The sequence below is a fragment of the Diadema setosum genome, chromosome 4, assembly GCF_964275005.1.
Source record: "Diadema setosum chromosome 4, eeDiaSeto1, whole genome shotgun sequence".
Classification (NCBI taxonomy): domain Eukaryota; kingdom Metazoa; phylum Echinodermata; class Echinoidea; order Diadematoida; family Diadematidae; genus Diadema; species Diadema setosum.
The window spans coordinates 7,767,960-7,781,383 of NC_092688.1; the positions used below are offsets into that span (position 1 = coordinate 7,767,960).

Sequence of the window (13,424 nt, forward strand, 5' to 3'; positions counted from 1 at the left end):
TACCTGTTATCATTCATTTTGGATTTTATATTTATCAGTTTTAGAGAAAACAGATATTTACATGTAAAACTAATGCAGAATACAGCTGCATATTTTGTCAACTTTTCAGGGAAGTGACCATCTCCAGACATAATGCTTGTTTTGTGTTGTCAGTTGCTTGCGTCAATGTGTATAGCACATTAGAATGTAAGTGCATGGTCATCCAATCATCAGTTGTTTCATTAGATAGCCACTGCCCATAGGCGTACCTATTTTGGAGTATAGGCTATTACCTTGAAGGCAGACTATGTGGACCGTGTGATATGCTGTTCAACATCCTGACCTACTGTTAAATATTCCTTTGCCCATGGTTATCATAACTGTAGCCCTTTTTTTCATTTCATACCCATTGTAAAATTATGTTCTATATTCATTGAGTTTCCTTCTTTTTGTTTGATTGATTTCATGCAGAGTTTCTATTTTGCGTGAACATGTGAATTATCTGATAAGAGTGGTAAGTTAGAACAATATCTTATTGTTAGTGGTAATATTGATGTGCCCTGGAAATACTGTTGTGATATTGTTCCATTAAAACAGTACTCAGAAAAATTATCCTTCCCATATGTTTAAGAGATGCAAAGTCAGTTCCATAAACCACTTCTTGCTAGTCACTAAACTCCTTGATGCCTGTGTGTTGTCTGTCTTTAATTTTCAGTAATATACAAATGATGCACAGGTCTGAGTGCATCAGTTGGAATTGTGTGCATAAGGTAACTATGGAATGCTTAACCCACGAGGTGAAGCAGAGTGGGTTTAGGCTAAATTCTATAGTTACATACCACATGCACACTATATTCCGACTGAGACATGTGCGTTATCTGTGTTATAGAATAGGTAATTTTCTTGCCAAAAATCAATTTTTCTATCATGTTACCCGATGACAAATTTACCGGATGCATTTCCTTTTGGCTTGCCATAGACAAGAGCCCGAAAATCATGCATCCAGTATTTACTGGCTGCATGATTTTTTAGCCAACAGACGTCTCGTGCTGAGTGTGTGAACGCTTGCTTTAATAGTGCGTGAACCTTTGTTACAAGTGTGCGTACTCTTGTTACAAGTGCGCGATAACATGCTTACCACTGTGACTCAGTGTGCAGCCAGTACAAAATCAACACATAGCTCTTGACCAATGCAATCATAGGATTCTCGCTACCCATTCTATAACGGCCTCTAAACCTTGCAGCAATAAAACTTAATAGAGTATAGTGACTTTCAACATTTATGAAAGATTATACAAGAGGCATTGAGGCAGTGATGCACTATTGAGCTCATATTCCAAGGACAATTCACATTGTTTGTACAGGCATTTCATTTCCAGTCAATACTTCTTGTTGCAGGAAGTATACATATATATGTGAAAAGAGTCCTTTCGTGGAAGTGAATATTACATTGAAAATATGAATGAAAACTGTATTGGTTGGAGAATTGTAGCAAACATGCACAATACAGGACATTTATTCCAAGAAAAGATAAATAAGAGCTCTATATTCAAGCGTTTATATGAAGGAGATGTTAAAATGAAAACGCCTCCAAATGGAAATATTAGGAAATAAAATTTACACACAGCTCTACAATTTTATGATATGCCACCAAATCATCACTAGTCACTTTTAGTATGTATAGTGCCTGGCATAAATTTCAGAGGAAAGCAAGTCAGCATGAAATTTCTCATTTAAAAGTCACATTCTTTATGTAGAAATTGATTACTCATGTGTCTTCTTATGATAACTACTTATCTTCGCATAAATCAATGTTTCATGCATATGATTACAATTCTCTACATTCTATCCCGTGGGTATTTATTTTGCAACCAATGGATAAAAGTTTGATATTCTGGTACCACTCTTTCTATCATTTGAGGTCCTGCTGATTTTATCTAATGTACTTAGTGGTCATGCCTTTAGTTATATTATAAAACAATTTCTACTCAGAGTTTGCAAACACAAACATAACTTGTGCAGTTCTGAAGATACTCTCCCTTTACAAATCCTAACACATAAAACAAAAATAACATTTAACCTATTAAGGATGGACTGATTTTGCTACAACACGCATTTCCCATAGACACTTGCCCAAGTATACTCGAGACTCATCCTCAATGGGTTAAGAGACTGAACAGTTGCTTGTTCAGCCCCCAAACTGTCAAATAACTTGCCATTAAAAATCAGGAATACCCACTTTAAAAGGATTCATATCAAGGCTTAAAATGTATCTCTTTATTTAGCTGTTCATTATTAAGCATTTGAGGAGCTCTTCCAGAGCAGAAGAATATATATGTTCAAAGGTTCTGTGCATTAGAAGTTGATGTATTATTATCATTATTGTTATCATTTCCTTTTCTTCCATTCTGCAGGTGAGTTGGCAAATCAGAGTATGCTATGATGGCATTTGCCCATGTGGACGTGGCAAGACATGTGAAGGCAGGTAAACAGTGTAGAGACCACTTGTTCCATACCAAGTTCTTCTTCATGATTGTGACAAAACAATGAGTAGCAGTCATTGTGGAAGTAAGAACGACCAGCAATTTTAATGTCAGCTATCAATCATTCAGAAAACTGGGACTGTAGCAGTGACCACTGTGGTTTGCAACAGTTGGAAATCCATGGGTGAAACAGGGCTTAATTGTTTAGACTTTGGTGTGGGACTTAAAACTCTCTCAATAGCATTTCAAAATCTCTGGGATGGAATGCTCTGCATGTACCCTGCCCCACCCATCATGATCTGCAGGAGTTCATGAGTCCTCTCTCTGTATAATGTTATGCAGTCACAGGGATGTATTGGAAATGTTTTGGTTTTACTTTATTAGTGATTACTCCTTGTACAGTGTATGTATAGGGCATAGTTATTATTATTATTATTTTTTTTTTGTGGGGGGGGGGGTGAGACATTTAGTCAAAGCCTCTGTGCAGTTTGTTGTTGTTGCTGTTGTTGTTGTTGTTGTTGATGATGATGTTCTTGTTTTCATTCACTTTTTTTTTTTTAGGAGGGGGAGCAAAAAAAAAGCGTTGCTTTTGTTGTTTTTCCTGGGAGTGGGATGGGAGGGGTCACCATGGGATTTAGCACAGTACCTACCAAAGGGGACTTATTTGTTATGGATTATGTAATACCATATTTCCTTCATTCTTACTTCGTATTATAGTGCATGTATTGGACCATCAAATCTTTTCTACATGGATTTGTGCTGGTACTGAATTATTCTACATTGTACTATGATACTTCATTGGATTGAACACTTCATACATGAGCATTAGAAGGCAGTTCACCGTACTATCACTGTATCTCTTTCCATTTGCAATTTAATCATGCTCTCAGGTAGTTCATTCAGAATCATATCCCATTTCAAGTCATTCAGTTGTTTCCTGTGAAGTTGTTGTGAAATTATAGCATGGATTGCTTGGTTGTTGTTGTTTTTTGTATATACATTTCAAGCAAGAAATACAATAGCACAAGAGCTGCAGTCTACTTGAACAAAATGCAGTGTGGTTTTGGACTGGTGTTGAAGTGATTTTTAAGAAGTTCTTTTAGTGCTTATTTTAAGTGCTTCTTTTCACAGTCATGATAGGCTCTTTATTTTTATTTTTTTATTTTTTTATTTTTTTTGGGGGGGGGGGAAATGGGGGTTTTGTCTTGTCTTACTTTATTAGGGAAGATGTGTGTATCTGTATTAAGAATAAGATGAAAAACAGCATTTTGTGTTTGTTTTGTTTTGTTTTGTTTCTTGTTTCTTGTTGGTTAGATTGTTCTCTGCCTATCACGCCTGCTTGTGGCTAATGTTGCTAGGCAAGTCCTGTTATGTAATTTGTGTGATCTTACACCAACAACCTGAAAAGATTCAGATGGAGGAGAAGGTTGAAGGTCAAAGATCAAAGGTCAAGAGAGGTTACCCCAAAATCTGAAATTTGGTCAAGAATAAGTCAAGAGCAGGTCAGGAAAAGAACAAATCATTCTGTTTGGCATTGGGATAGATCTAATGAAAGTCAGCATGCAAACTTTCATCACAATTGCTCTGGTGTATGGCATTTTCAATAACAGCGAAATGTAGTACCTGCATAATATGCTATGACAACATATTTGAATGACTCTGGGCAAGCTGTATCAAAGGTTAAGGGTCAAAGATTCAGACTTTGAATTCTATGACAGGGTAAGTTTTGCTGATGATATTTGACAGGGTTTAATAAAAGTAGTGCTTAAATTTTTGTCACCCTTCAATTGTTGGGAAAAAAGAACTTTGGCAAAGAACAATGAGCTATAGCATTGCTGCTTCAAACATCAGGGTCAAAAGTTTGAGTGGAAATACTTGACTTATTTCAAGGTCATTAGTGACGCACGAATGGGACAGAGACAGTTAGACAAGTAGTGAGGGACAGGTGCGGGTATTCCTGGCGTTATCAAATCATTTCTGTTTTGCATCAATGGCTGCTTTACAAGTAAAGATCCTTCTCTGTAACATGAACAGGATGTCAATGACTTGCTATTATTAAAGGGATGTCTTTTGCTGCCCTACATGTAGTTGTAGATAAAACCCAACCTTACAAAAAGACTTACCCATAGTTTAGCCCATAACCCTTCACTTACGCCTGTCACTGGCAACTTGTAAACAACGTCAATGTCAGTTGATGAGGAATGGAATAGACAGATCTTTATCATGATCTGTGTTCCTCCTTCTGTGCTTGTGAAGGGTGTAGCTATGTGCGAAAAGGGTATTTGCTCGAATGTTAATGAGGCAGACAAGTGCCTTCATGATGTGTTAGCCTAAACCGCAAAATAAGCTCCAGTTTCATCAACGGACCAAAAAGTATTTTTGTTATTTTTCTTCACTAGCATGGCAGATCGCCAAGTATGAACACAATATCACCGTTTCTCTTTCTCTTTTTCTTCTCTTTCTCTCTCCCGCGGTATCTGTCTCTCTTTTGTTTTTCTCTGCCCCTTCTCTTTCTGTTTCCCACCTACCATCATATCGGTATCAAATGATCTTGAAAGCAATGAGGAGAAGCAGGATACGCTTGACCTCTTGACTGCAATCAGCGGCCTCTGATGGCACGTCAGACTTTGACGCCTTGACTCCTACTGTTGAAACTTCAATCGTGGTATTAAAGGACAAGTTTACCTTCATAGACATGTGGGTTGAGTGAATGCAGCAATGTTAGTAGAACACATCAGTGAGAGTTTGAGCAAAATCGGACAATCTGTTAAAAAGAGATGAATTTTTGAAGTTTCTGCTCAGTCACGGCTGGATGAAAAGACTATTATAGCTTGTGATGTCACATGAGTACAACGATATAAAGAAAGAATAAAGAAAATTCAACATATTTCAATTTTTCTCACATAAAAATAAGAACACTTGACTTCTTTCTTTTAGAAGGCAGGGGGAATAATATTACCCTTAACATACATCTGTAGCAAGTCAGAGAAATGTGCACTTTATTCAAAAAGTAAAGTTTTGTGAAATTCCCTTTTTATTTTCCTTATATAGTTGTACGCATGTGACATCATCCACTGTAGTAGTCTTCTCTTCCAGCAGTGACTGCGCAGATACAATGTACTTAAAATATTTGTAACTTTTGAACGGATTGTCCCATTTTCCTCAAACTTTCACTGATATGTTCTAATATTGCTGCATTCTCTCAATCCTTATGTATATGAAGGTGGACTTGTCCTTTAATGTGGGTGTATCACTCCCATCCATTTTGTTTGAACACATCAACGATTCTGTGAATGATAAGAGTGCCATAGTAAAGAAATTTTTGATATGTGGTGAAAAATATCATTTGATTCATAATTTGGAATGAAACACAAATGCAATTATGTGTGACCTATGTGCATTGTGATTGATGATTTAACCCTGTAAAGAGAGTCATAACCAATGCATATTTTATATGTTTTTATATATTTTTATAGCCAAAGACCCATTACAACCAGGATCACGTCGGTCTTCATTCAGAGCATTATTCAAGCTTGGACTGTATTCCACAATCAAGAACATTATGTGTATCAAACATTGTCTTTGCTCACAAAGGGTCAAGCTATTGAGCTTATTTTTAGTGACATGGTGTAAATCGCTTATTGTAGTATTACCTCCTGGATGTCAAACATATGAATCATACATGTAAAAAAACCAAAACAAAAGCAAACAAAAAAAAAAACCCTGTATATTCACATACAATGTACAGAAAGAGAAGAATTATTGTTTTGAGGACTTTTTCAAGTTTCTATGGCACTTTACCATAGGTATCAAAAGCATTATCATGGCATGAGCCAAAAGGTTGTATGTACAAATGTTTAGAAAGTTATGCTACCTCACATGTCATTTACTCACACTAAACACCCACACCACACAGGCACCACAAAAAAGATACTTTATATTTTGAGGTTGCAAAATTAATGGAAACTGCAGATCACATCTTTACCACAGTGGCTTCAGAAAGTAATAGCAATGTGCTCATGTTATATTATATGCCACCCACAAACAAGCCTACACAACACACACACACACACACACACACACACACACATGATTACACAGAATTGGCCAGTCTGTAGAGGTTTTATCAGGTAACCACCAACTGTGTATCGTATTCACACCATAGTGATGAAACTGCAATAATTTTAATCTTAATGTTTGAGTTTCTTTTTCTCCACAGCATATCTAAAGATACAGGTATAACAAAATATACAAATTATGACCACCAGCCCTGCCTACGTGCATGACCACTTGTAATCATAGTAAGATTTCATACATTTCTTTGTCACGAGTAATGATTTGATAAATTGCAATGTACAGTGTCTCTGTATGTTCCACTCACTGTCATTACACTACTGTCTACAATCCTGAGTTCGAGGGAAAATTTTGACTATTCTCTATTGCCATTAGAGCCTAAAATACAACCGTAAAATTTTGTTGATTACGAAACCTAACATATTAACAGTGAGAATGCAAACTACAGTCATAATGGCAACATAAAGCTTTGAATTGAAATATTGTGTTAACCTGTTTTCAGCATATATTAATGGACAACAAATGGCATTCTGTCCCTTTTCTGCTTCAAATCATCCCACTAGACTACAGACTGTGTAGTAACGTAACAGTCCAACCTTGCTACAAGCTGATGTAGGAGTACATGCGTGCAAATGTGGCTGAAAAGTTTTCATCAAGTGTACTGAAAACAATGACTCAAATACATCCCGATGCTATTTTGACATTAAAGGGAAGATAAACCCCAAGATTAATGTGGATTGAGTGAAAGCAGCAACATTAGTAGAACACATCAGTGAAAGATTGAAGAAAATCAGACAATCGATGCAAAAGTTATGAATTTTTAAAGTTTTGGTGTTGGAACCGCTGGATGAGGAGACTACTAGCGGTTATGACGTATGAGTGGACTACAATATCAAGAAAATATAAAGAAAATACCACAAAAATCCATTTTTCATGAAAATTACAAATTCCATCAACTTGATATTGACAAATGTTAAGGGTAGCAATTATTCCCCCTGCTTTCTGAAAGCGGTTGGTCCACTGCTCTTTCATAATTCCAGAAAAGTGAATTTTTGTTGAATATCCTTTATATTTTCTTTGTATTGTTGTCCACTCATACGTCATATCCTCTAGTAGTCTCCTCATCCAGCGGTTCCAACACCAAAACTTTAAAAATTCATAACTTTTGCATCGATTGTCCGATTTTCTTCAAACTTTCACTGATGTGTTCTACTAATGTTGCTGCTTTCACTCAATCCACATTGCTCTTTGGGTTTACCTTCCCTTTAACCAAACTTTTTACTCACAGAATGCCCTGTGAGAAAATGTAAAACTAGAAACATTCATGGTGTGAAACTCTGCAAACTGGACCCAACCACCATTTTCATGGCATTAAACTTTTGCTTATTGCCACTGGCAATCAGTGCATTGTTGACTAAAACTTTTGCATGCATTTTACTTTCACAAATCTTGGCTCCTCACGAAATCCGTGAATGTTCCATGCATTCCAAAAATTTCTTGGTTTACAGTAGTCTGCGAGATACTTTCTCATCATTGATACTTGGCTGTTTCTGGATCTTTATACCAATAAGAAAGATATGCACGAGGATCCATTACTAGAGAAAATAATAACTTTATTGCAGTGTTCCATTGATTACTTTCCAGATATCATTTATCAGAAAGAAATGTCCTGCCCTTTTGAAAAGGGACAAATAAATATCACATGCTGTCAATCCAAAGGAAAATTACACACCCTGAAGAGTAGAATAATGGGCACTCCCATTAGTCATGTAAAAGCTACTTCCACTGCCATTTAGCATGATGAAAAATAATGTGGATCCAATAAGTCCAGGACAGGGCTATCTATTTGACCAATTCACCCGCTCAATTCACACTTTGCATTTTTGTATTCTGAAGTAAACACATATTGAATAGATTACCCATGTGATATAGCACTGTACACTACTTCCCATTTTGATGTTATTTTTTTTTCTTTTGCATGTAAACCTTTTGTAGGGTGACTTGCTGTAGCATATGTTTCATTTTCAACACAAATATACACACATATGCATTTGCCAAAGTTTGTAACTTGATCTATCATGACATGAAATATATGACAATCATACTAGTCATTAAATTCCTCATTAAAATTTGTGGATTGCACTTATATCAAGTATATACAAACTAAAACTTGCACAAATGCACAGCTATCATGACATCTACACAAGTACAGGTCACGGCAAGCCACATTTCACAGCATTTTTCCTTATTTAGATATTCCCAGATAGCTACATGTGGCAAATTATTTGTATAGGGCCCCATGGGGCAAATTATTTGTATAGGGCCCCATGAGGCAAATTATTTGTATAGGGCCTCATTTTCTCTCTCTCTCTCCTTTCGTTCTTTAAAACAACAACATGTGGCTCTTTGCTGCAACTTGTAACCAACAAGAAACTCTGAATAAGAAGAAGAAAAAATTTTGCTTTCAGATGTTACACAGCCCGACCTTTGTATGGAGATTCCAAACTGGACAGTAAGAGAATAATAATAACAACAACAGCAACAAAAATGATATCTACCGACTGGTAAATGGACATTAGTTTTTAGTTGCTTTTTTTTTTCTTAAGAACAGTTTAATGTTTTTGAAAACAACAAAAAGGGTAGCACCATTTTGCCCCAATTAGTTATGCAGAAGAAGGCACCTAGTTGTAGGTGTGCAGTAAGGTTCAGATGAAAAGGCTTCAGTGAGACAACAGAGCAGTTTTAATCACTATTTTCAATCCTCTGCAGATGTCTTATTATGATTAAATGATAATAGACTACAGTAGTACTGTATTAGTTCTATATATTTTCAATATCCAAGCATCAGATGGTTGGCCGTTAGAAGCATGTATTGACTGCAGCAATATTACAATGAGTCTCTTCAATGTTTGCAAGTTGGTGCAATTTCAAATGTACACATGCAGTCATCATTATCATGTGGTTGTCATTACCAAAACCATGTTGTGATTAGAATTTACACCATGGCTTCCAGAGACATACCCCATAAGATGCAGAGCCTACTTGTGAGGTTTAAGAGAAAGTGGCCTCAGCCATCTTACCACCTCTAGGTAGAAATCATGGAAAATGACAACGAGATAAGATGCATAAATACCATTTTATGCCGGATGATAACTCCACCACAGGTGGCTTATTACCAGAGAATGAGTTTGTAGATCATCATCCTCAACCAATCTCATCAAATTCATCATTATCCTCATCAATCATAATGCGTGGAGGATGTATATGTTTGCAAACATTTCATAGAGGATGAATTCAGAACATCCTTTTCTCCTGTGATATCTTGATATGCACCATGGGCAATCCAATGGCCCCATAAAATAAGATTTGCACTATCCAAATACAGTGTCGTACACTGTAAAACAACTTATTATTTTCTAGCAATCTTCCATAGTCAGTTGATCATAGAAGTAGTGCTTGGAGAGAATAGTCCTTCCTCAGTTTTGGAAGCAAGGAGTTCATGTCTCCAAATGTACACCAGCAGCCTAAAACTGAATCCATGTGGTGTTTTAAAGTTTGGCATAACATATTCAGTCGTTTTTAGTACGAATTCCCTAAACATTCCTCAGGCAAAACGACCATCTGTGCTGCTTACAGCTGTTGAGTAGGTGGAGGGTCCCGTTGACAGAATGTTCTTGAGCCATGCGGTCTGCATCGGAATCTCGCTATACTGGAACTTGAAGATGCACTTGAAGATGATCTTGAAATGTGGATGCTTGGATGCGTACAAGATGGGGTTGATGCAGGCATGGGACATAAAGAGCAAGGCAAAGTACGTCCCACGCATGTCATAGATACCAGTCGGGAGGTGGATGGTGTATGGGAGAACACAGATGAAGAAGGTCACCACCACTAGACATAGGTTCTTGGTGATTTCTATTTGCTTCCTGCTGATACCATTCTTCTTGGACTTTCTCTGTTTCAGGGTGTTGTCCCTTCCATTGACACCATTCACAGTGACTGCACTCTCCTCTTCAGCAGCATCCGTGGAAGCCTGCATCTCATTATCTTGCTTGCCCTCCATCATCCGCATGTGCCTCCTCACAAAGACGTATATGGAGACGTAGGAGAAGATGATGATCACCGTGGAAACGAAGAAGGCGATGGCGGCGATGCCCTGGAAGATCAGGGCGTAATCGTGGCGCGAGTTCCAAATACAGACCCTGAACATGTCCTGGTATCCGAGGCCGCCCAGGAAAAACTGTGGTGTGAGGAGAAAAATGAAAGGGAAGATCCATGTGCTTGCAATCATAATGGCTACTTTCTTTTGCTTATACATTTTCATGTACTTCTTCCTGGGCTTTGTTATCAGGATGTAGCGATTGAGTGCAATGGCTGCGAGGTTGAGGATTCCACAGGTGTTTGTGATGATAGCCAGAGCAGCGATGAAGCTGCAAAACCAGTCTGCCAGCGGCCAGCCATCTTCCGAGATAACTGCAACCGCATGAAACGGCAACACGCAACAAGTGAGGAAGTCGCAGACGGTGAGGTTGACGATGAAAGCGTTTGTGACGTTGTGCAGTTTGCGGGACAGGGACACGGCAAAAAAGACCAGGATATTGCCTGTGATGCCAACAAAAGCGATGATGGAGAATAGTGTTGATACAATTATAACATGATGGTAACCATACATCTCATACACGGAGCGCACTCTATCAGAGTCATTGCCTGCAGGCTCCGTCGAAAGGATGTTGTCATTTGTCACCGGTGCAACTGTCTCCATGCTTTCTTCTTGTGAATGCTTCCACAGCTTCTAGTATCTGAGTAAGAGTTGTAAAGAAGAGACAAAAGGAAAGAATCATGATTGAGTTTAGAATCAGTCTATATTAGTGATTATGTATGAAAAGAAAACGTGGAATTTGTGTATTAAACACTGCTCTGAAATCAGAGAATGCCGGCATGATAACTTAATATGAGTTCCATATTCATTTGATATTGCACATCATAACACAGAAGAAACTGCAATCTACTGTAAAAGTGGATATTTTCGCGTGACTAATTTTTCACGCTTGGTCGGGCCGGAAGAGTTTCGCGTGTTTTAAACTCCGCGGAATCAAGACATCACGCACAGGCACATATGGCAAGCAAAAATATTCGCGTGCTTTTATTTTCGCGCTAGTTTCTGGTTGCGCGAAATGCGCGAAAATTTGAACACCGCGAAAATTTCCACTTTTACAGTACTCAAGATGTCATTATGGTATATTCTTTGATGGAGTCACCCATCGTTTTCTCAAGCAATTAGTAAAGGAAGAAAATGGATCTAAGTTCTTTGGGATTCAAAGGGTCATGTAGCACAGACATCATGCAATTTTATGCAACTCGACTGCTACAGGCATATTATATGAAGTGTCATTCTCCACTAGTCCATGAAATCTTGTCCAAAGGACACACACACGCACACACACACACACACATGTGTATATAACTACACAATTCTGGTATGCTTTAGCATGAACTGTGAACATCTAAAATCCATTTTGACTATTTGTGGCATCACATGTGACCTCTCATTAAAAAGGTCTTACTTTTGTAAGGTATATTGAGATAAGACATAAAATGAGTAACTTACAATAGTGACCTGTCTTCCGCATACAACATTAAATGCTGTATGCTCTAATGATTCTGCCTCTTTCATAAGACCTATCACCATCTACACCCCACCCTCTCCAGCATTTTGTTACTGAAAGCAACTATATCTATAGACTGATAAGTAGTTCAAGTGTTTCTAAACACACTACAGCCTAGTCTGCTATTTATACACTGTTACAAAAGTACAGCAACACAGAATAAACATTTGCCTTGACCAGTAAAGCAACAATTGGAAAGTACATTATGTAGCGGACAGTCAAATCACTGCTAGTTAGGATTCCCGTCAGAAGACCTGAAGCAAAAATCAAATTAAAAAAAATAATAATAATAATAACAACGACAACAACAATAACAACAAATAAAAAATGAAGAAAACAAATCTTGGTGTTATTTGGAGGAAAAGTGATTGTAGACCTCTAGAACTCTGCTCAACACTTTCAGCATGCAGATGAGTTGAAAGGTTTGGATGGCATCAATAATTACACTCTGCCAAGGGCAGAACAAGCTGAACTCTTACCAAGTAATATAATGCTTAAGTATCAAAGTGTCACTATAAGAGATGATGTTCAAGGATGAAATGCCAGATTCCCCAGTGATCCAAGCATCAAAGTAGAGACATTACTGGAAGACAGCTTAAATGTCTATGCCCATCGGCAAGTGTGGCTTTTGTTAGCCATTGGACATCACCACCAAAATCTGAACTGTGAAGACTCCAACTGAACACCACAGAATGTCAACCAATTAATTTCTCCGGCAACATGTCTTGCTCATGCATAACCCATGACAGAGCAACATCTGAATGCGTCAGGCTAGCTCTGACAAGGGAGAGTCAAATCATCTTCTATTGACCCAGGCTAGAGCAGAATCAATGACAAGGGTAAAACAGAGAGGGCAATCAAACCAGAAACCCTTAATCATTTCCTGTCATTTATCGGGAGCTAGATCCTGGTTTACAGTGGACTCAGTCTGTTCCCATGAAACAGGAACCACCATTTCCTCACAAACAGGCTCTGACTTTAAAGGTACTCTTTGTACCTAACAAGAAATTATATAAATATGGGAATGTCAAAGAAGAAGGGAAATTGCACAATTCCCATCAAATTACTCTGAAGTTCTAATGTGTAAACATGGAATACTTTGTGAGTTGCTACATTACTGAAAAAAAGTTATGAAATTTCTGCATACATATCATAGTAGAGATTGTTAGAGGATGACCTACATGTATCATCACCTTGTCAAATTTTCATATTAAAGGGAATC

The 13,424-nt window shown here is 37.6% G+C and overlaps 2 protein-coding genes across 2 annotated transcripts in view; one reads left to right on the top strand and one right to left on the bottom strand.

Moving 5' to 3' along the window:
- The window catches only part of LOC140227456 (DNA repair and recombination protein RAD54B-like), a 294,723-nt gene that overhangs the window by 204,974 nt on the left and 76,325 nt on the right, over positions 1–13,424 (top strand). The window lies entirely within an intron of this gene.
- Positions 9,852–11,353, bottom strand: LOC140226822 (alpha-1A adrenergic receptor-like). The gene has a single exon (XM_072307250.1). The coding sequence runs from the start codon at positions 11,296–11,298 to the stop codon at positions 10,141–10,143; it is 1,158 nt and encodes a 385-aa protein (XP_072163351.1). The 5' UTR covers positions 11,299–11,353; the 3' UTR covers positions 9,852–10,140.

Excerpts from the sequence above, each read along its gene's own strand:
- LOC140226822 (XM_072307250.1), bottom strand. The coding sequence starts at position 11,298 with ATGGAGACAGTTGCACCGGTGACAAATGACAACATCCTTTCGACGGAG.